At 32.0% G+C, this 23266-nt stretch overlaps 1 protein-coding gene across 23 annotated transcripts in view; it reads left to right on the top strand.

Annotated features, from left to right (window-relative positions):
• The window catches only part of CACNA2D1 (calcium voltage-gated channel auxiliary subunit alpha2delta 1), a 516207-nt gene that overhangs the window by 445328 nt on the left and 47613 nt on the right, over window positions 1–23266 (top strand). For 9 of the 23 annotated variants that reach the window (XM_014855381.3, XM_044768087.2, XM_014855379.3 and 6 more), the window contains 8 exons: window positions 3069–3146; window positions 5073–5147; window positions 5420–5494; window positions 8855–8911; window positions 12643–12714; window positions 14071–14142; window positions 16480–16541; window positions 23008–23084. In XM_014855381.3, the coding sequence (XP_014710867.1) occupies window positions 3069–3146; window positions 5073–5147; window positions 5420–5494; window positions 8855–8911; window positions 12643–12714; window positions 14071–14142; window positions 16480–16541; window positions 23008–23084 (568 nt within the window). Of the gene's footprint in view, window positions 1–3068; window positions 3147–5072; window positions 5148–5419; window positions 5495–8353; window positions 8912–12642; window positions 12715–14070; window positions 14143–16479; window positions 16542–23007; window positions 23085–23266 lie in introns of those variants that run through there. The other 14 variants (XM_014855386.3, XM_044768096.2, XM_014855383.3 and 11 more) reach the window with 5 other exon arrangements.

The following is a 23266-nucleotide window of genomic DNA, read 5'->3' as shown; positions in this document are numbered from 1 at the left end:
AGGGGTTGCTACTGGCATGTAATGGATAGAGGCCAGGGATGGTGCTAAACATCCTACAATGCACAAGACACCTCCCTCCCCACAGACACACAACAAATATCCGGCTCAAAACATCAGTAGAGCTGAAGTTGAGAAATCTTGTTTTAACGTAATTTTTACTTTTCTGATATGAAAGTTATAGATAGTAATTATCATACTTTAGATTTATTCACATGCTTAATCTTAATAAGAAAGCTTTATTAATGATTTTACTAATGTAATATATTGGAGAGAATCAAAATACTAAGCCCTGAAAAGTAAATGCTGATTCAATAACCCTTTTTCCTACTTGGAAATTATATGTTCAATTAGATGCTGATACTACTTTTCTGAATGCAGGGATGAACCCAAAGGGCAAAATGCAATCCGTTTAGAATTGCTTATCATTTGGTTCTTGTAAAATAAACATATAAAGGAAGTTAGAAGAAGAATAGGCACTATTAGCAGCAGCCTTGCATGCTGAGAAAGATAAAGTGAAGCTTGCTTACCTCAAGTCTTAGCTAAAATTACTGTCCAGTGTTCTTTCTTGACATCACGTATTTATTTAAGGTCACATGGTCATCTAAAGCTATGGTCAAAATGTTTCGCTTTTCCAAATCTATAACAGGACAGAGTATGATAGGAGGAGTCAACAATTATGCCCTGTTGTATGTCCTATGACCAGAAGTTCATTAACCAGCATGTCTGCATTGTTGGTAAGGTTCTCACTGATAGCACAAATGACGTTAAGAAGAAATTTTCGTTTTAAATATGCTGTTCTATAAGCTGAAACTAAATGTAAAACAAGAAAAAAAATGAGGCACATGAATTGGTTATTCAGTGGACATGTGGAGTTTTCTTTTTACTGACTGCAGAAGGAAAGGTGACCCATCTTGTATATCCAATTATTTATTTATAATCTTTGCACATAGCAGATTCAAAATATATGCTGGTCAAATTAACAGTTAAGAAAGAAGATGTAAAAATATTCTAAGACAAATGTAATAAATGAGCAAAATGAAAAGGGCTCTGGAAATTCAGAAGAAAGTAGCCATATATTGGGGAATGGAGTAGGGTGAAATTAAAGAGATGGTGACATTATTTAGCTGAACATGTGAGTCCAGGTAAGGTTTCTGCAGTTGGTGATGAGAACTGAAACCACACAAAGGGAGTACAGTATGAAAGTTGTGGAAATGCTGGGTATACTGAAGGAGTGATACCTCAGTCACTTTTGGAGATAATGGGAAATAAGGACAGAAACAAGACTGGGACAATATTGTGGACGGTTCCTTTTATTTGAGAGATAAAGTGAGGTTCTTTGTTTAAAAAGAGAGAGATCGAAAAGAGTTTGACTCTAGAAAATAAATATCAAATAAATTCCAGAAGAGCAGAAATCTTATTTAAGTTGTCTTTTTTATCCTCTAGAGATTTGTACAATGTCTAGGAATGGAGTACAATTTTTTTGTCTGCTTAATAAATGAGGGAGAAAATTAAAGTTGGACCAATGAGTTCATCCATGAATTTGTTTAAAATGTTAGAAGTCTAGTATCTCATTTTAGGACACAAATTAGCATATTTAGAAGCAAATTATGTATTCTATATAGATGCAAAAGTGATGCAAAGAAAAAGGTTGTAGCCATATATACCTTATCTTATACCATGTTAGTATTTGTAAAACTAAGCATATACGTTAGAACTTAAATAGGAAATTTGCCAAAAGGAATCTTTCCTGAATTTTCTTTTGGATACTAATTTTATTAATTATCTGTAATCTGACTTTTTTGAGATGGAAAGCTTTCATTGTGAATATTACTTCACATATTTAATTAAAGATGTTTTCATTGTTGAATATTCTTGCTTAGGACAAAATAGAGAACTAATGTGTGTATCATCATCACGCACCTACATGTAGTTGTTTTCTTAATTTTATTTGTCCCAAACAATCCGGTATCTTGTTCTGCTCAAAGTGTCTCTATGATTGTTCTTCCTCACTAGTCCGGTTCCCATTGTTTTTGGGCTTCCCACATGTATAAATTTAAACCATAACCTAAGACATTTTCTCCATGACACTGTGCTGTTTCTGGAATGAGAATAGGGGTCATGAAATTTGGATTTGGGGTCATTATTCACATGAAGATTAATATTTTCTCATTTTAGAAAATTCAAAATACTTTCAACAATAATTTTAAAATTATTTTAAAGAGTAATTTGTTAAAAATGTAACTTTGACATGAAATAGTGGTAAAAAAATATATAATTGCTGAAGATGTCAGTAATAACAAAAGCAACCTCTGATTGGAAAATCAGTTTATTTCAACTAATCTCAATGAATTCATTTAATATATGAAATTATCTACATAACAATAGTATGTCATTATTTTTGTTATACTAAACAGCTTCATGACTAAAATTTTATATTTGATGCTTGCAGTTGTCTTGTCTACATCATTTTACTTTGTGAAAAAGTGCTATTTATTTTGGAGAGTATTTAGATGCAATATTGCTTCTCTTAGACAGCATAATATTTACCTAGAATAGCCCAGAAATGCAGTCTCAATAGCTTATTTCTTCTATTTATAATGTTATTCTGCTAACATCTGTGATTTAGCATGAAAACCTTGGCTTAGGGCATGAAAAAAATTAAGAATGACAACAACCAAGGAGGGTAAATCTCTTGAAATAATATTTCAATATCACTCTACTCATGGAGGCCCCTGATATTAGGTGAACTCTCACTGTAAAAAAAAAGAATGGAGGGGCAGAGTTACTGAAATGTTTAGTGTCATTTGATTTTTTTTTAAGTTATTTGCAATACTTTCTTAGAGTATTATTTTAAATGCTGCATGCTTCAATTGCTGCCTGAAAGATCCTGATTATTTCACAGACATTTTCATTGATTTTTTAAATAAGCTTTCAAATCAATTACTAGTTTTTTGTGGCTCTTAATATAGTAACTATATAATGCTATGTCAGATATCATAGACTAATGCAGTATGACAAAGTTTAAATTGTAGTTTTAATTTGCTTTTTCTCTCTGAATCTATTTTTAGGAACTGGGACTTGTCATTACTGGAACTCTTCCGGTCTTCAACATAACTGGCCAAGTTGAAAATAAGACAAACTTAAAGGTTAAAAGTTAATTGATAAAATTAATAATAATAAATGATAAACTATGACGTTGAAGCTCAATGTGGATAAGATATTTCTATAAGGAAATACATGCAATGTAACTGTCTTGTGAGGCCAGAAGTAAAAGGCAACAGCTGCCTGTGTGATAACCACCTGGGAAAAAGGAAATGCAGGTCAAGTTGTCTGTTTCCCCAGAGCCAAGCTTCAACTTGACTCTTATTTAGAAAACTATGACCTGATGAGAACACAAGTTCAGACTCTGGGAGTAATTGCATGATTAATGGGCAATACTATTGTGTGCATATTTTTAAAATGCATGGAGTTTAGAAAGAAAATCCAAAGAACAAGACCATGGTGATGTTTGTACCAGGTGTATATAGATATGTTTACTGAATCATTCTTCCTCCAACTCGCATTCATACAGTATTTTTTTAATCATTATCTAACTTAAGGATCTGATTTAAATGAATAGTTCCTTATTTTTTTCTATTTTTCAAGATTCAGGAAAAATACTGAATGAGTTTCACGGAAGTCTTGATTTCTATTAAACTGGTAATATTGTCAATGCAATAAAATGCTACCAATTAAACTTTTGGAAGTTCTGAAAAATATATATCTTTTACTTGTTAAATTCAATTTCTTATTTTTTAAATACTTTTGATTTAAAAGTAGGGTTGAATTCCTATTTCTTAGCTTGCATCAGAAGGAAGTTAAGAGTGCAGGAGAAGTTAAGATGTTTTTAATAGTAAATACTCAATACTCATTTTATAGTTGGGTTGGCCTTCCTGATTTGAGGGAAATTTATTTCCAGTTTATGGTATAATGAAGTCTATTGCACTTAAGCATTACTTGTTCAGTTATTATAAACTTCAGTTTAATTGCTTATTATAATAATGTAGCCATAGAAAACATTGGTTATTCCTCTTTGAGGGCCCAGTACTGCTCTTAAATATCTGTGAGTTCTAAACATTGTAACTCACAAAGGAGTAAGTCTCTCACTCCTCATATGGACTGTCTAAAGGATTGCTTTAATTTGGAGTTTTTGCTCAGATTGGGATTGTTTCACGGGAAAGGAGCATAGTTGTGGACATCCCTTTCTCACTCTATGTGTAACTACATAAAATTTAAAGTGTTCTTGTATTAACGATTGGATTTTATAATTTTCTTTGTAACATTTCAATTTATTTTATAATTTATATAATTCTATTTGAAACAAAAATTCATGATTCTAAATTTTAACTCTATTTCTATCTTGATGTCCCATAGAGGATTATGATGGCAATTTGCCGCATAGCCTCGTTGATTGCAACTGAAATTACAATGCCCATTGTTTGGTATTTATAAGAAGCTGGCAGCAAACATAAACAATGCTTTGAGGATTCCTGCTATTTTTACTATGAATAAGGGCACATACTTTTCAGGATAGTTACACATAACAGGTACCATAAGCAGCAAAAATACATTGTTTTCTCATTCATAGTGCCCAATATCTTTAATCTGGATATTTTTGTGATTTCTTAATCATAATACACCACGAAGTCCTCATATACCTAGACACACACACACACACACACACACACATACAGAGCTACAGTTGCTGACTATAAAGTAGCAATTAAAGTAAATATTAAGGATAATAAATACAAGAAATAGCCAATAAAAATTTTAATATATCTTACATTTTAGCCTCAAGCATCAGGATTTCATTTTTTAAGCAAAATGGTAATAATGATAAGGTTGTGGGAAGACAGTCAAAGCTGAGAATCGTCATAAACTGATACCAAAAGTGCCTCACCCTTATATGTATATGTTTATACTGGTATGGAATACAACTATCGTCAAGTAAAAGGATGACTATATTAATAATTGTGTAGAAAGATGTAAATTTTTGGTATAAAATGCACGACCTTTTTGCTGTCTTATAGAACCAGCTGATTCTTGGTGTGATGGGAGTTGATGTGTCTTTGGAAGATATTAAAAGACTAACACCACGTTTTACAGTAAGATGCAATTTACTCTTTTGGTATCTTTTCTCTTTTAAAGCTCTGTACTAATTTAGCTTGTGCATAAAGCACTTAAGTAATTCTCAAAAATTATGTGCAGTTTTCTTGGTAAAGGAACTAAATGTTAAAAAGGATCTCTAAAATACAATATAAAGATACCGTGTTATCCTTCTTCATGCTTTAAAATGTGTATTTGAGATTTTTCTTTAAAGGATGTAGATTTCTGATTGTGATTCAGGGATCTCTAAGTTATGTTCATTATTTTTCAGCTGTGCCCCAATGGCTATTATTTTGCAATTGATCCTAATGGTTATGTTTTATTACATCCCAATCTTCAGCCAAAGGTATGTATATAATTTGTTCACAGTGATTAATGTTCTGTAAAATTAATGATTGTAGGTTCTTCATTTTTATGAACCTACTCTTGTAGGTTCATCATTTTTAAATTCGCCATATAGCACTGAGTATAAGGGAATGTTATTTCTGTAATGTTAATAAGGTACAAGACCACAGTTTATAATATATGAAAGTGTAAAAGCCCTTTTCATTTCCTCTTACCAATTTAGCTATCCAATATTCCTATCCAGTATTTAGTCCTATCTCAAAGGCAGTCATTGTCACCCACTGTGGCTGAGTTTCACACATCCCACTTGGGACTTTGCTTAAGGCTGTAAGGTAGTGAAGGAGATGCCTCAGATGGGTGTGAACCTGATAAGTTATAAGTAATGTTCCTCTGTGCACAAGCCACATTTTCCATTCCCCTTTTCTTCTGGCAATTGTCTCTCCTTTTTATCTCCAAGAGTTTTTTTCTTTCTAGTTTCAAGCAGGCTTGTAAAAATATGTATGAAATTCAATAAGTAAAACCCAGGGGATTTTCAGAATTTGTAAATGCCTATTAATCAGTGAGTTATCTGGAAATGATAAAATTTCATATATAAACCATTTTATCCTAATCCTTATGCTTATTTTCCCAAGATATAAAATATTTTTCACTTTTCATTAATGCTTCTCAGGTAGGGTAAAATTTATTTATCTAAAAGTAAAAATCGGCAAAATCTTACTATGTAATTGTAATTTATAAGCATCTTCAAGTTGCTGTTTTAACTGAAGATAATACTGAAGATACTTTAAACCATGCTGGATGGAAGTATATGCAGACTTACGCATACTACCTCCTTTTCCCCAGTCATGGATATTTAATTCAGTGATATTTTAAGACACACACAAGCATATGCATACACATACACTCATATAAAGCTGAGTCTTTTAAATATTGCTCAAATCAATAATTAGGGACCATTGATGTTGAATGCAAAAACGTATTAAATGGTTATAATTGATGTCTCTATTTGAATTCATCTCACTTTGGAACTTATTTCTGTATAAAATTCATCATGATCTAAATATTTGCTAATCAGCTGTAGCTGCTGATCACCCTGCATTATTCTTAAAGTTGGTATTTTATTATAAATGTGGTATAGGCATTTTTCATGTTACTATCAGTCCATCATAGCTCTCTATAAACACATCATGTTAGATTCCTCTTAATAGAGTTATTTATGATTGTCTAAACATTCTATGATTTTGCTACAGTTGAAAATCTTTATCATTTTAAATCTTTTTAGGATTTTTTTTGTAGATTCGTGACATTATTGTTTGTTGTTTGTATATCCAGTGTGTTTTAAGTTATATTCCCATAACTAAAGTGATTTAAAAGCAGTGACAATGCAATGTGCTGAAGGGTCTGAAAGATCCCTATTTTAAGATTGTAGGTCTTAACCCCTTCTCCAAAAGGAACTAAAATGTATCATAGACAAAATAATAAAAAAGATTAATTAGAATAATGCACATATGTTGTGTATATATAATCCATCATTTAGAGGTAAGAATTCTAAAAAGGTTTTCCCCTTTTCTACATTCTTCTACTAATACTCAATATTTATATAGAAAAAATTATATTACTTTTTGATGTTAACATATTTGGCCTCATATTTGGAATAATTTACTAAAATTCATAGAATTACAAAAAAATATAAATTCTATAGAAATTCCTATTATAGCCCAGGTGATTTTCCTTCAGGATTATGTTAGCGTTTCATATTTTTGTATAGGAAATTATTAAAAGCAAATATGCAACAGAAACATATTTAGAAAAAAGATTATTTTAGGAACCCATTAGAAATAAATGTTTGAACAGTCAATGTATTCTTTTTTTCTGAAATTCATGCTTGTGAATTAAATATGCTTGTAAATTCTCATCATGAACAGGTTAAACATTAAGATTTCTATTTTATGGGTGATGGTGTATGCTATACACCATCAAGAGATACAAGAGAGATACAAGAACTTCATAAAAGGATGGATGGTATAGTGTAAGACAGCTGTTTTAGAAATTGACAAATGCAAAGGACCAAAATGGTGATAGCTAGTAAACTAACAAAATTAATTTTAATTCTTTCATCATAAATATGCAAGTAGAAGTAAGGGAAAATAATGCTATGTTCCATAGTACCCATTATTATTTAACAAGGTCAAAGTCTGATACATAATATTAAATATTCAGCAAGTATTCTTTGCTGAATGCCTTGTGTTTCCTTCCTGAAACTGTAATCTTAATTCAAATTGTTTCAGTACAATTTTCTAGTTTGTAGAAGGCAGAACAAGTGTCCTTTAAAAAGTCCAGAATGTCAGTAAATAAAATAGCTATGGACCTTTTACCCATCTAATTTTCTAAGGAATCATTACTTATCTTCTCAAAATATACTGCCTCTATCATGACGTTTTGACAAATGCTGAATTATAGGTCCTGCTTTATTCCAAAATACCTTTTAAATTTATTCCACTTTGTTTTATTGATATGACCAGACTAGGTATACTTATTAGATATCTCATTTTGATCAATCTTAAGAAATTTTTGTTGTAAAGGAAATTATGCATAATCTACATTTTAGAAGTCAATATTTAAAATAAATCTACAGTGTTGTGATTGAATTCTCCATTAACTCCACAGATATAACATTTGGTATCACTTCAGGAAACAGGCACAAACTTTAAGTTTAAGACCTTTCAATATCCTATACTATTTCTACCACATTTGAATCATGTAAATTCTAAAAAATCTTATTTTTTTGTTTTACAACAGCATAAAAGTTATATAAGACAAACCATCTTTCTCATTTCCCACTTCCTCACTTTTTTTCTAGGATCAAAAGGAAAAGATTAGCAATCTTCTTCTTCTTCTTCTCCTACTCCTCCTCCTTCTTCTCCTCCTCCTCGTCCTTCTTTTCTTCTTCTTCTTCTTTTGCTGAGGAAGATTAACCCTGAGCTAATCTGTGCCAGTCTTCCTCCATTTTATATGAGGGTTGGCGCCACAGCATGGATGATGGGTGGTGTAGGTCTGCACCTGGGATCTGAACCTGTGAACCTGGGCCACCAAAGTGGAGCACCCCAATCTTAGCCACTATGCAACGGGGCCAGCCCCTAAGCAGTCATTTTACTAAAAAACTTTTTGAGCATTTTTACTAGCATAACATTTGTATTTACTAAAAGTATTTTTAAACTTCCATTTTTTTATTGACTCATTATGAACTCTATGATACCTCTTTCTGATCAAGGAAAATATCTGACCAAAATTGATTATAGGATAGAACCCTTACCTATGTTGACATGTAGTATGATGAATTACCATCTTTGTGTTGCTTCAGCCTATTGGTATAGGTATACCAACAATTAATTTAAGAAAAAGGAGACCCGATTTTCAGGTAACTGTGAATGATGTTAGCAGTGCCTTCAAATTTGCTTAATCAAAGTTGAAATTAAGCTTCTCTTCTTAAAAGCATATGATTAATGCCACCTTTCGTGACATCAAGCTTCCAGAGCATGAGATGGAGATGAGCATCATTTCTCAATAAACTGGAGCAAAAATGTTATTAATGATGGCAGAGGGTATGCAATGGCTAACTAAAGACGGCTGGCAAATTATGTAATAATAATGTTAATAATCAGAGTAATCATAATGAGATGGCTTCTAAAAAATAAATTTATTAAATATTATAAAATTAATGTCAAATCTATGTAATCCTAACAGTTTGCTTGTAAAATTAACTTCTAAGTGGAAATAAAAATACAGTTCTGATGTGATAGTATGAGCTACAAAATTTAAGCCAAAATTTCTTTGAATTTCTGAAATTGTATTTTTGGATTAGAAGTTAGAGAAATTTCCCTTCAGCTAATTAAAACCTCAGATTGTGAATTTGTTTTGCCTGGCAAACTCACTGCGAAATATTTTCTCTGTTGACAGTAAAGTTTAAACGTTATTATATGTATGCATATTTCTATAAGCACACTAAAAATAATCAATATAAAAGGATACTTCCTACAGTTTAGAACAGTTTAGTAAAAGAATTTCATAATCCCAAAGAAAGTTCACTGTTATTTAAGGTTTTATGTATGAGCCTATCATTTCTTAAAAAGAAGTATTTTAGTAGAGCTGAGTTCTAGTTTGGTTCTTCTTATAGCTAACCCTGCATCCTTGAGTAGTCCACTAACCCCATAGTACTTCAGTTTCTTCATCAGAAAAACAAGAGAGATGCACTAATAATTGTTTTCTACTCCACACAGTATACTCACCTAGGAAATTAAATACATGTATTGATTCTGGCCTCCATTTCTTGAAAATTTGATTTAATTTGGCTGGGGATGGGAGTAAGCCTTCTAATTAGTTTTGAAAGCCTCTAGGCTGTTCTAAAGTGCAGAACCACTGGGTTAGTAGCAAATTCAGTTCCCTTCTAGCTCTAGAAATCTTTGACAATTTGAATTTCATGTTGTTGCATCAGTCTTCCTATCTTTTATGATTCTTATAGAGGTTAAAATTATATTTATGTCTTTTCTTGATATATTACATTGTATGTTATTCTCCTTGCATGTTTCTTTTGATGCATTATCTTCAATTATGCTTTTTGCAATCATGTACATTTTAGTGATTTTTTGCCATAATTTCAAATATTGCATGTAAATATTATGACATAATTAAAAAATAAACAACCTGATAAATAGTTTGTTTTATTTTTGTTTTCCTTTAAGGAAACCCCAAATGGCAAACTAGCAACCATGCAAGACTTCTGAACTTTTGGAATATTTTTTGAACTATGCAGTATTTTTAATAATACTAACTACTGATTATTTCAATTTAAAATTTGTTAACAACCTTGCCTTTTACTTTAGTTCCACAAATGGTGTGGTCATTGTGTCAGTTGATATTCAAATTTTACAAATGAGAAATGTTAGATACTTAAAATATCAAACAAAAGCTTGGGGAGTACAGGGACTGGATTCCAGTTCTTAAGTCTCTCTTGGTTCTTTCATAGAACATTCTACTTTTGAATTTTTCAATCACTGTACCTGTGATGGGTCTTTTAAAAAATGGTCAGCCAGAGTGCCATTTAAAAAGTACAAGTTATGCATTGACATTTTTCTTTTATGACTTCATTTTATTTTCTGTGTCTTTATATGTTGGATTGGGACATGATCTTCATATTGCCAATTCTTCCTGATAATGCCTCCTCCATGCATGCTGTTTGGGTCTGGTCATGCTATGCATTATCCATTGCATGTAAGATAATATTCTTATTTATGTTTATATTTTATCACTTTGATTATTTTGACTTTGTTTTGCAGTGAGTTTGTTAATGTTAATGTTGATATGATGGTGTTTGTATGAAGATGATTTATTTCATGGGACTTTAAGCAATTCTGAATAATATTTTCAACTTTAGAATACTCTTTTGTTAGAGACTTTCTTGGTTTTGTTTTTCAAACAAGGTATTAGAATTATTTTCAATGATGATTTTTATTTTCTTCTTATGATTTCATAAGAAATGCTACATTTCAAATGAATGTTTGCTTCTGAGACAATAAGATGCTGTCCAAACAATGGTCAGTATTTTCACCTATTAAACAATCTAATACTTATTTTTAATATTCTAGAACCTCCTGATTCTAGATATTGAGTTCACAAGCAATGAATATTTTTTCAGTAAAAGTGCCGGACAGTTGAGATTATTTTTGTAAATTTACCTTTAGGAATTCCCATTCATCAAAACCCATGGGAATCATAAATTTTCAGTGTTTAAATGGAGTTACTCTTTGAAGGAAGGCATTTTTTCCATAACTATAAAATAAATGCATGCCAATATGCCATATCATTCAGCATTTGAGATAAATAAAGTGTTTACTTTTAATATGTCTTTCATTATTGCTACTGTCTTGGGTAGTGAGTCCTCCTAAAATAGTGATAATCTGAGCATATTTTGGAATAGCCTTTGAGGCTGAAATTATTAAAATTCCAGTGACCTTGCACCAATACAATATAATTTGTATTTATATTTTCGAACTAATTATCATATTTTCATGGTATTTATTTTAGTAAACGTTAAAAATCTAGTTTCTAAAATTTTGCAATTGTAAAATTATAGACACCTATTATGATTTTATTGTTCAACAGAACTTTGAAATTCTACTATGGCGTATCACATTACTTAGCAAGTGTTATAAGAGAATCAGTATATTTTTTTATCAAATAGTTCAATAAGTCTTCATCTTATGATTGAGAAATTTTAAAAATATCATTTGAAGTAAATTTGTTAGGCTAACAGTTTCACCTGATATATTTATATTAATAAATAACCTGCCGTGTTCCACAATGAATTTTATTTATTATCGAGCACCAGAAAGAAAAACCAATGGATGTTAAAGCAGGAAACAGTATTTAGTGAACCCAGGGGTTATTCTACTTAGACTTTAATTACATTAGCTAATCTTTATTAGAGTCCTTATGAGTTGACCACAAATTTTTTTATAAAGTTGATTTAATTTGACTTAATAAAATATAATGTAAAATTTCTGAGATTCAAATATACAAAGAAAACTTGCATCTTTTCTTTATGCATTTTAAGAAGGAGGAATGAGTTAGAAGAGTTTATTTTGCCTACAAATTCAAACATAGTTTTTAAAACATTTTCCATCATATAATTTCTTATTACTTTACAGAATACAAATAAAGAATGTATATTATTTATATATTGCCTGTGTTTTATTGCAAAATATGTTATCCACATGGCTATATTTTGCTCCTTTCCCATCCTAATTAGAGAAAAAAGTTGTGAGTGGATCTTCAAAATTCATATTCCCACAGAACCTGTGATTGTAAATGTAGTATCTAACACAGCACTTAAAGTGACACTGTCTTCAGATGGCAATTAATTAAATTTTGTCTGCTGCACTTTAAAGCTCAAATATTTAGCCTATGTATTATTTTTAAATATATATATGAAAGAACATACCTTTATACAATTATTTTGTTGGCTATTTAATATACCTTAGGTAAGTAACTTTTACAGAATTAATTTTATATTTAAATATCCATTGAATTATTCTATACACAGCATCATTTTACAATGTCATATATGCTTAATTATTATTATTTTCTGTGTAGAACCCCAAATCTCAGGAGCCAGTAACTTTGGATTTTCTTGACGCAGAATTAGAGAATGATATTAAAGTGGAGGTAAGTGTAATCAGTAGGCCTGAACAATACTCTCAGTCAGTTGCTAGAATTCATCCCTTCCACAAATATCTGTTGAGCAGCTTCATTGTGTTAGGTTCTCTCTTATGTACTGTATACACAAAGATGAGCGTTTTTGTCTTTAAAAATTTCTAGATCCTGGGCTGTCTCATCCAAAAGCTCATATGAACAGGAATAAATATTTTAAGTTGGGTAGAACCTTAGTTTTTTTTCTTTCTCATTCCACAGATCGAAATATTTTAAATATTTCAATACAAATAAACATGTAAATTTCAATAAAAAACATAGAGATGGAAGACATTGCTGTATAGTTAAAAGAAAAGTTGGAGGGAATCTAACCATCCACCCAGTGAGCAATGTGATGAGAGAAGCTGCTATGTTTGTCTTAGTACCTTTTATTCAGAAAATTTCTATTTTATTTCAAAAACAAAATTGCATGTCACTTCCTCTGAGAGGGTCTTCCATAATAATAAGGATAACCATTTTAGTAATAATAATAACATTTATTAAGTACATGATGTGTGTCAGTCATGGATTCTCAAGAGCCTTTCAAATAGGTATTGTTATTATTATTATTATTATAACATCTGTTGTACTGATGATATATTTGAGGTACAGAGAGGTTAAATATCTTGTCTTCAGTTACTCCATTGGTAAGTAGCAGAACCAGGATTTGAACCAGGCTCCTGCACTCCAGAACAGAGATTTTTAAGATTCTTTCAGATGTATTAACTCCTTTTCTTATCTATGAAACAGCCACCATATTTCTTTTACAACTTGTCACAGTGTGTTTTAACTGGTACTTGCTTTGCACATTTTACACATTTATTCCCTCCTTATAGAATTTAATTATTTATTATAATTACCCTAGACTGAGACACAGTGCTGGGATGTTTTAGGTGATTAATGAATATTTTTTGTGAAGTGTTTTGACATGGTGGAGGTAGGATCATGGAATGGTGAAGAGTTTGGTCTTTGGACTCTAACGTCGCTGAGTGATTATAATAAAATTATTTAACTTCTCTTAAGTCTCATTTTCTCCTCAATAAATCCCATAAAGTAATTAACTACTGTTTTGATTACATTTCAAAAAAGTAATGACTGAAAATATTTCATTAAGGATGTTTTTATTATTTTAAAGTAATATGAAATGACTATCATGTGGTAACTTTTAAAAAATTTTCCCAGAGAACAACTACAACTCCTGGTAAAGCCAACTTACTATTTTTATTCAATCTAAAATAAAGTATAAATCTTGAAAAACTAATATTTTAATAATCACCCCTTGGTAGGTCAGTTGATTTCCTGCAATAAAGTACTTGTTTCATTTTCCCTTAGATTCGAAATAAAATGATAGATGGAGAAAGTGGTGAAAAAACATTCAGAACTCTGGTTAAATCTCAAGATGAGGTAAGAATTAATTCAAGCTTCTTCTTAAATAAAAACATATATATATTAGTAATAATTAATATTGATAGTTTGTCCTTTTATTAAAGCAATATTTACTTATAAAACAGGAATGTCACTAGTAAACAAATTTTCTTTTTTTTAAAGTATTCTTAGCTGGAGGGATATTTTCAATTAGATATTTTTAACTCTTTTTTCTTCTTTTTATAAAATAATGTTGCTTTAGGGTTTTTGATGTATTTTTATAACATTAACAATATGTTCTAGAAAATTATATATCTATATACTTTATCATTATAAGAAATAGAGCACACAATATAGTTTTATGCCATGTTCTTTTAGGCCATTTCAATCATGCAAAATTGCAGTTAATGTTTAGTAGCTATAGGATTTATATAGTTTGTGCATGCAGATATTCTAATTATTGAGTTCATGTATTTATTTTGTTTTTCTAGTTTTTGTTTACTTGTGTCTGCCTTGATTTATATTCTTCTACTATTTATGCACTTTACATTATAATTGCCTTGCATTTAAGTCTGAAATTAAATCGAGACAACACAACTAACCCCATACAACACTGGCACAAGTCTGTAATCAACTTATATTGTATTATATTGACATAGAAGAACTCTTTGTATATGAGGAATGTGTCTGTCTATTATTAGTCACATATGGAGTAAATACATAGACGTTCATATATTTGAGTATTTGAAAAATATATCGAACCTAGAAGATTTTGAGCCTCAAAATTTAAGTTTCTATATGTAACTTATATCTTTTCCCTCACAATGTCACCGTTTTTAAATGTATACATTTCTCCTGAATTCCTCAGTAGATCCTCCCCTAAGATGGACCTAGAATCTAAATATGATCCTTCATTAGCATGTGGCTTTTCTCATTTAATATCATTAGAAGTCCACATTACTGGAACACATGGGGAAGTATATATCAACTTCAGTCATTGTTGAAACTTAATTCCCTTTACTTAGACTTTAGCCACGTTGTTTACCCTCTCACTTCTTGAGGAAAGACATAAACCATTCAACAGTTCTGCCAATTTCTCCATGCTGTTCTGCCAAGAACTCTTTGACCTACGCATTCTTTCATCAACTTACAAATTAATTGTGTTTCTGTTAAGTCACTTTGATATTTTCCCTCCTTCAATTTACTGGGACTATCCACCTATAGACTTTTCCTATTGATAATATTGAAAGAAACCATTATATTATATATTTCCCTAATCTGCTACTATTTTTTTAACTTGCTGAACAACACTAGTTTGCTATGTTCTTTTATGAGCAGTAACAAATACATACACCTTATTTTTTCTAATTCTTTTAAGAATTTTACTAGTCCAAAAACCTCACCAGATGATGTCCCCTCAAACCCCATCCTCCACACACATAGATAAAGCCATAGGGATGTTTGATGTATAGAGCCAACATGTGCAGTTGTTATAAAATGAATTTAGCATCACACTTTTCCCTCCATCCAGACAATTTAAGTATTTTTAAGACTTATTTCTTCATCAATAAGTTGTGGAAAATAATAGTATCTACTCCAGGAAGTTGATTAAATGGGGCAGTGATTGTAAAGTGCTTAGGATGTTGTCTAAACACCAAGCAACACTTTAGTGGATGGTATTGTTTTGATGAGGTTGATAAAGCTGGAGATAACAAAAGAATTAAAATATGCACATGTGCCATCACTATACCTAATGGAAGAAAGAATAATAATTTCTTTACTATTGTTCAGTAGCTACATATGAAAGATTCTATATCTGTGAAGTTATCTAGCTATGTACTTCTTTCCCTGGTGGATTTAGTTGTTTTTCTAATCTTCTATGGTACTGAGTAATTAGTGTTTTATGATAGATAGCTACTATAATAATGACTTAATAAGAACATTAATATGCTAATCATATATTTGGATCTAGGCACACTGAGTGCATTAATTTCCTGCTATTACCAATATCTCTTAAACGTACTTCATTATGGAAATATATGAGCCTTATCTAATATTTCTTAGTCCTATTTCATTATTAAAATTTATTTTTTGGGAAATGTTTTCAAAATTTTGAAGCCAATAATTTGGCATAAATTACTAAGACTTTGCACTTATAAGTCCTTAAAATTTATCATTTGGATGTTTAGTTTTGTCCTAAAATTTTGCCTCACACACACACTCATAAAAGAATGAATAAATGAATAATAGATCAGACATTTGTGAAGAAGCGTATTGAATGACCACAGAATTTATTAATAGATCCTAGTGTTCTGCTCTTCATATTAATTTACATAGAATATAAGGTAATATAACCATGTCAAACTTTTTTTCTAGAGATATATTGACAAAGGAAATAGGACATACACATGGACTCCTGTCAATGGCACAGATTACAGGTAATTAACTATATTTAAATGTGTATTGTATAAAAGAGCATTCAGTTCAATGTCTTTCACCTACTTTTAGTAGACATTTTTCAGTGGATGAATATTGTCTTTGCATTTTCATAAGCTATGTTCAATGTAATTAAAATAGAAAAGTTACCGTTTCCCACATAATGTATTAAAATTATAGATTTTGATTTTCAAAATGGAAATGATGGAAAAAAGCTAGAAATAAAAAATTTAGAAATGACAATACATGTGATATGTCTATTTGATATTTTGTCTATTTATATTAGCAATAATGAGTGTTGACAAAATTCCCTTAATAATGTGTAGTCATCCTCTCCACTGACTTCCTCATTTAACTTGTCGTTTAGTTTATATTACTTACATTTAGGTTGCAAATTAACTTAAAAATAAAACTTAGTACATCATAGTATAATCTGATATAAAATGTTCAGTTGATATCATTTATCCCCATGAGTAACAATTCTATAATATACTGATCCATCCAATTGACTGGGCCTTGGAAAATCGGACAGACTAATATCCTAGAATCTCTTAGAAATTTTCCATTCTTCAGCACTTGCTGAGCATTTCCTTCACTTTCTTGTTCTAACTCTTCTCTGAAGTCATGGCCTTCCCTGTGGTCCTTCTTCCTACATGCTCACAATGCTGAGGCTGATATGGGTATGTTCTTCTTGTTACTCTCTCTCTTCCTCCTCCCTAAAACCCCCATCTTTGAATGTCATGGCACCAGACCATACCACCCTCTATTCCTCCTTTTTAACAGTCATCACCTGTTCATTCCTATAAGATTTTAATTCCTGGCACACTGTCAATCTCTCTTATATTCACATATAGATCACTGTTTCTCAAACTATTTATGACATACCCATACTTATGTAAAGTAAAACAAAAATTATTTACTAAAATAAATTTTAAGAGAGATAAAAAAAACTTAAGCTCACAATTTTTATTATTAGATTCCACAGACATAAAATTAGTTTATCAGATTGCTATAAAATTTTCCAAATGCTTCCTCTCGATTTTTTTATTTAACTGGTCGTGAGCTGGTAATAGGCAGTTTGTAAATGGGCCAGGTCCATGGACCACACTTAAGTAGCATTGACATAGATGATTTTCTGGTACCTGGACTCTTAGTTTCTTTATCTCCTCTCCTCTAATGATCTTGTCATCCCCCTACCTTAACTACCTACTCCAAAGTCCTATTTTGCAACTCCCACATTTTTAAGATTGCAAGTCCTCCATATTCTTAATTTGAGATTTTTTTCATCCACCTCTCATATTACTACATTTTAAATTTCTATCCTCTCTCTCTAGGATTCCAACTCCAACAATTCTTTAACTCAAGTAAGACCTGAAATCCATCAATCCCTTCTGCTTTTTCACTGCCCTTGCCCTCTTCATCCTTATACCCCTCTTTGTTCAGCATAAACTCCTTGAGTCTTATTATATTCACTCTCTTGCACATAGCATCAACTCCCTTCATCATACTCAGGTTTGGTAGACAGTAGTTTGGCAAATCCCAATCCTGATTAAATGCAAATTATTACCAGCACCACACTGTACCCACATAGCTACAAATGGGTGAAGTAAAATCCTCCCTGACTGATATATTATGAAATTCACGACCTCTAACCTCAAATGGGCCTCAGTGGTGCCTAGTTTTCTCAATAGTCCAGTAAATTTAGGATGCTCCTAGATGACTTTTGATAGCTTCTCTTCTCTCCTCAAACCCATAACACTTTCCCATCCATTTTCTTTTGGGTTATGTTTTTGTTTCTTATTTCACTGTCAAAAATAGAAATGATCAGAAGAGAACTCCCCCCAGCACAGTACATAACTACTTGCATCTGTATCTCCATCTTTTACCTCTCTTTCTATTTTCAACACAATAACAAGAGTGATCTTATTAACACTTGAGTTAGATGTTTCATTTCTCTACTCAAAACCTCCAATAACCTGCTATCTCATTCAGTATAAAAGCCAGTTTGTCACAGCCATCAGAAGCCTACAGCATCTGACCTGATTCACCATCAGCTCTCTGAATTTATCTGCCAGATTCTCCACTGAACATGTCCAGCTTCAGCTACTCTGTCCTCCTTGCTACTCCTCATAATCACTGGTATCCTTCTGCCTCAGGGCCTTTGCACTTGAAGTTATTTCTGCCTAGAATGACTTTCCCCTGGATATTTACATGCTCACTCCTCATCTTCTTCACACCTTTGCTTACTTTCATCTCCTTTGTAAGGCCTTCCCCAACAATCTTATTTAAAATGTAACGTCCCTATCTCACTCTTCTGCTTTGTATTCTCTGTAACCCTCATCATCATTTGACATTTTATATATTTTATATATGCACATATACACACATACAAAGCATATATAGAGAAGTTTAGTTTTACTATTTATCATTTATCTTACCTTCACTAGTAAGTTCCAAGAGGACAAGGTTCTAAGATTGTTAGATTTTAAGATTGTTGCCTGCTTCATTTACTTTTGCCTTTGAATCCCCAGCTCACACGAGAGTGGCAAATAATAGACATTCTGTAAATATTTGCAGAATTGAAGATGATCTCCAGTTTGTCTTATCTTGTCATATTTAAATAATGGTGTCCAAACATCCATTGAAATATTCAAGTATGGAGGACTCTTTGACTACATACTAATATGTAGCCTAATTTATCTGCTGTGGTGGACTTAACTGTTCCTTTCCTAATAAAACCAAAACTGTCCACTCCCCCACCCCGGAATATCCATAAAACATTTCAGGGAAGCCTAGAGGGCGAAGGATTTCTCTAGAGCTACAATGTTGATATCATAGGAAACTCTTTCCTTTTTGGGTTCCTAGGACGGTGTACAGAATATAGAAGAGAACACAGATATTAATGTCATCGTACATTACATTCCAGTTTTTCTTCACTTTTTCAGTTTTGACATACTGTTGAACCTCTTAAGAAACACCAGAGGAGCCGGTCCCATGGCCTAGTGGTTAAATTTGTGTGCTCTGCTTCAGCGGCCCAGGGTTTCGCTGGCACCGCTCATTAGGCCACACTGAGGCAGCGTCCCACAACTAAAAATATATGACTATGTACTGGGGTCTTTGGGGAGAAAAAGCAGAAATAGGAAATTGGCAACAGTTGTTAGCTCAGGTGGCAATCCGTTTAAAAAAAAAAACATGAGAATGACTTTTTAAATTATTTCACTGGTTTCTATCTACTGATTTCTATCTCTTCTCTTAGGCTTCTCTTTGCATATACATAATCTTTATGTACACATGGAAGTCATTATTTCTCCTTCCTCTTCCATGATTATTGCCACCTTTCAATTTTTAGATAAACTTGTCAAAAGGTATAACAGGAGAGAGGGAATCTGGGAACACTGTCTCTTTGGAGATGATTTCATGTACAGTATTGGATGCCTGCGTGGGAATGTGTTCTACATTTTTGTTTCTTAGATGAACAAATTCTAAGTTAGAAAAATTGGATCTCTTTGACACTGGCAATGAGTCAGCAATGAAAGTTGGGCCTACTGCAGTCATAATTACACTTTAGGGGTATCTTAAATCTCATTATACCTTACTTAACTGTGTTTGTAGTAACCGCACAAATGTCTCCTACATTCAACGCCTATCCCTGTGGCCAGGTTATTGTTCTTTTCTCCAGTTCTGGGTATGTCATTCCTCATTCACGAAACTTTAGTCTCCACCCATTTTAATCCAAGTTAAATTTGGACTTCCAAGTCTGATATTCACATCACACATTTCTAGCTCAACCCACTTGCCCTGCCATTTCTCTACACCCTCCCTATATATATCTCTGTCCTCTCAACAGGCCCCAACAGCTCCACTTTTGCAAGTTTTACTCACACATCCCTTCTCAAATCTACGGCTTTGAGCCAGATCAAACCTATTTGCATTATAAGCACTTTCCTGAATCTCTATAAACAGGTAAATTAACAAAATGTTACATCTAAATTGAAAAAAAATGGCATGTTTTCATTTAATGAATGAAGTACCAAATGTCACTTAGTGATTTCTGTCTTATTTAAGCCTAGATGTAACTTAGGTACCACATTTTGAAATATTGTACAGTCATGCATCACTTAACAGCCGGGATACATTCTGAGAAATGCATCATTAGTCGATTTCGTCGCTGTGCAAACATCACAGAGTGTACTTACACAAACCCAGGTGGCATAACCCACTACACACCTAGGCTGTATGATACTAATCTTATGAGACCACTGTTGTATATGCAGTCCATCATTGACTGAAATATCATTATGTTGTGCGTGACTGTAATTAATTATTTTAATAGATTACTCTGTTTTTCAATGAAGAGTTTAGTTTTATAGAGATAAATGATTGAGTTGAAAGATTGTTGTTGTACTCTATTTGACTAGTTTACCGTGTTTATGTGAGTCTCCAAAACATCGCATGGGCTCTACCATTGATCTGGTGGCCATTGGCTTTATTAGATTTTAATCCCTAAGAGAAAATGAAAGCAGCCTTTGTCTGTTGGTTTTATAGAGAGAGAGACAGCAAACATTGCATACGATGGCATCGTTGACTCAAAATCTGGTAAAGATCTTATCTGCTATAAGTTGAAGAAATAACTGTTGCCTTGAGATGGGAATAAATTAAGTGTAACTGTATTATTCTATAGAATGGAGTGTAGCTCTTAATAACAACCTGAGACTTTCAGGCCAATGAAATGTATATCTGATATGACAATTTTAAAACTTCTGTTGTGTTCCTTATGAGTCTCCACACTAGTTTTGTGGTACATGAGATGTAACCCAAGCTTATAGAGTAACACTGTAGCAGCCTCATGATAACGTTATCGGTTTTAATTAGAAGTTTCTCTTAGCAATGACTGCTGAGTGGGCAATAAAAATGTCCTGATTTCCCTTGAGAGGAATTTGTACTACACAATCTTCAAATGCTCAGTAATTCTGCTCTACATTTTATAAATAGCAAGTAAATCATGAAAGGTCATCTTACTTTCAGACTAATTACATTGCTTATTTTAATTTTAATCCCTTGCCTCCACTTAAAGGAAGTTACCTATAAAATGAGTGGAGAGATTTTCATTAAATCTACATAAAACTTTATTTCTCTGACCTTTTTCCATAAAGGAAGTCTATGAATTACTTAACGGTGGAGAAAGATTTGGGAATTGGAAGTAACAAGCATCCACCCATTTTGCTACCTTGACTGCATAAATAAACCATTGCTTTTTTTCTCTTCGTACAGTGAATTTTTAACATATGTATTCATGAGGAGGAAAACCTTAAACTTTATATTTTGTCTTGTTCTGTATTTTCCATAAAAAATATGTAATGAGATTACAGTTTGGACATCCTTTCCAAAAGCTTCGGAAACATGAGTCTTGAGTGATTTAAAAGATCTTCTACAAATGCCTAGAAATAGTCAGAAGCCTGGAAAGGCACACTTTTTCCTGTGCCTTGCTAAATTTTAGATTAAATATTAAAAGCAAATGCTGAATGACTTGATTGATCACATTAATCAAGTATCACTTTTTGAAAATAATTGCATTGGGAATCTTAAAGAGACCCTCCCTTTTTTGTACCCATTAGTTCATAAGTTTCCTTCTATATTTAAAGCATAGCAAAGATCATTTGCAACAATAAATGTGGGTATGGAATAATTAGTTATGTCCTGCACATGTATATTAGCCATGCGAGAGCGGAAGAATTGTACATGCATTTGTGTTATTGGAAACTGCATAATATTTAAATATTTTGACTTTTTTTATACTATTGGGTAAGAACCAATGGGATGAGCAGGCAGTCTTTCTTAGTGTTATAAAGGAATCTGAATTTCCCCACCAACAGACACTGGGGAAATTGCCTTAAAGAATAGTTTTAAAATAGTACCCCTCAAAAGATGATTTTATGCATTGTGTAATAGAAATGATAATAATAATACTTCCTACATTTGTAATTTTTACATAGTGTACATTTTTAAATACATAGTGTAATTTTTAAATAGTGTACATTTGCTACAAAGCATTTTAACATTATATATAATTCATTAAGGAGGGGTATTCAATTGGTATGGTAAATTTTACTTTGTTTAAACATAACTAAGGTATTATTCTGTCTTTCAACACTCAAAGTATTTCAACACACTTTTCTGGAAATATAGTACCCATGGCATTTCTTTCTCAGCTAAACTATAGGCACATTTAGTAGCTTATTTTCCATATGTCTCTTCTGATTTCCCACAATGTCAGGAACTGGATGACTCTGGATGGCAAGACCGAATTAAGTACTCTATTTGCTGAACACATTTTCCTGTCAAAGTATTATGTCTTTTCCTTCCCATGAGGAAGATCTTTGGATTTTCCATGAACTCGACGTGTCTTTTTTTTAAGTTATGTTTCATTTTTGTTTGTTTGTGTTTATGCTTCTCTTGTTTCTATTGCAGTTTGGCCTTGGTATTACCAACCTACAGTTTTTACTATATAAAAGCCAAAATAGAAGAGACAATAACTCAGGCCAGATGTAAGTACTGTGAAAGTGACTCCAGGGTCTATTTCTTATCTCCTACTATCAGATGTTTAAATACGTCTAGATTTTGGAATACCCAAGGCTTATACATTTTAGTAGGTGTTATTACCAAATCTGCAGCAATGATTCTAATCCATTCCAAACATGCAAGGAACAAGAAATATTCTACTTGGATA

This window comes from Equus asinus, chromosome 1 (assembly GCF_041296235.1).
Source record: "Equus asinus isolate D_3611 breed Donkey chromosome 1, EquAss-T2T_v2, whole genome shotgun sequence".
NCBI lineage: Eukaryota > Metazoa > Chordata > Mammalia > Perissodactyla > Equidae > Equus > Equus asinus.
This window is presented reverse-complemented; position numbering and strand designations above follow the sequence as displayed.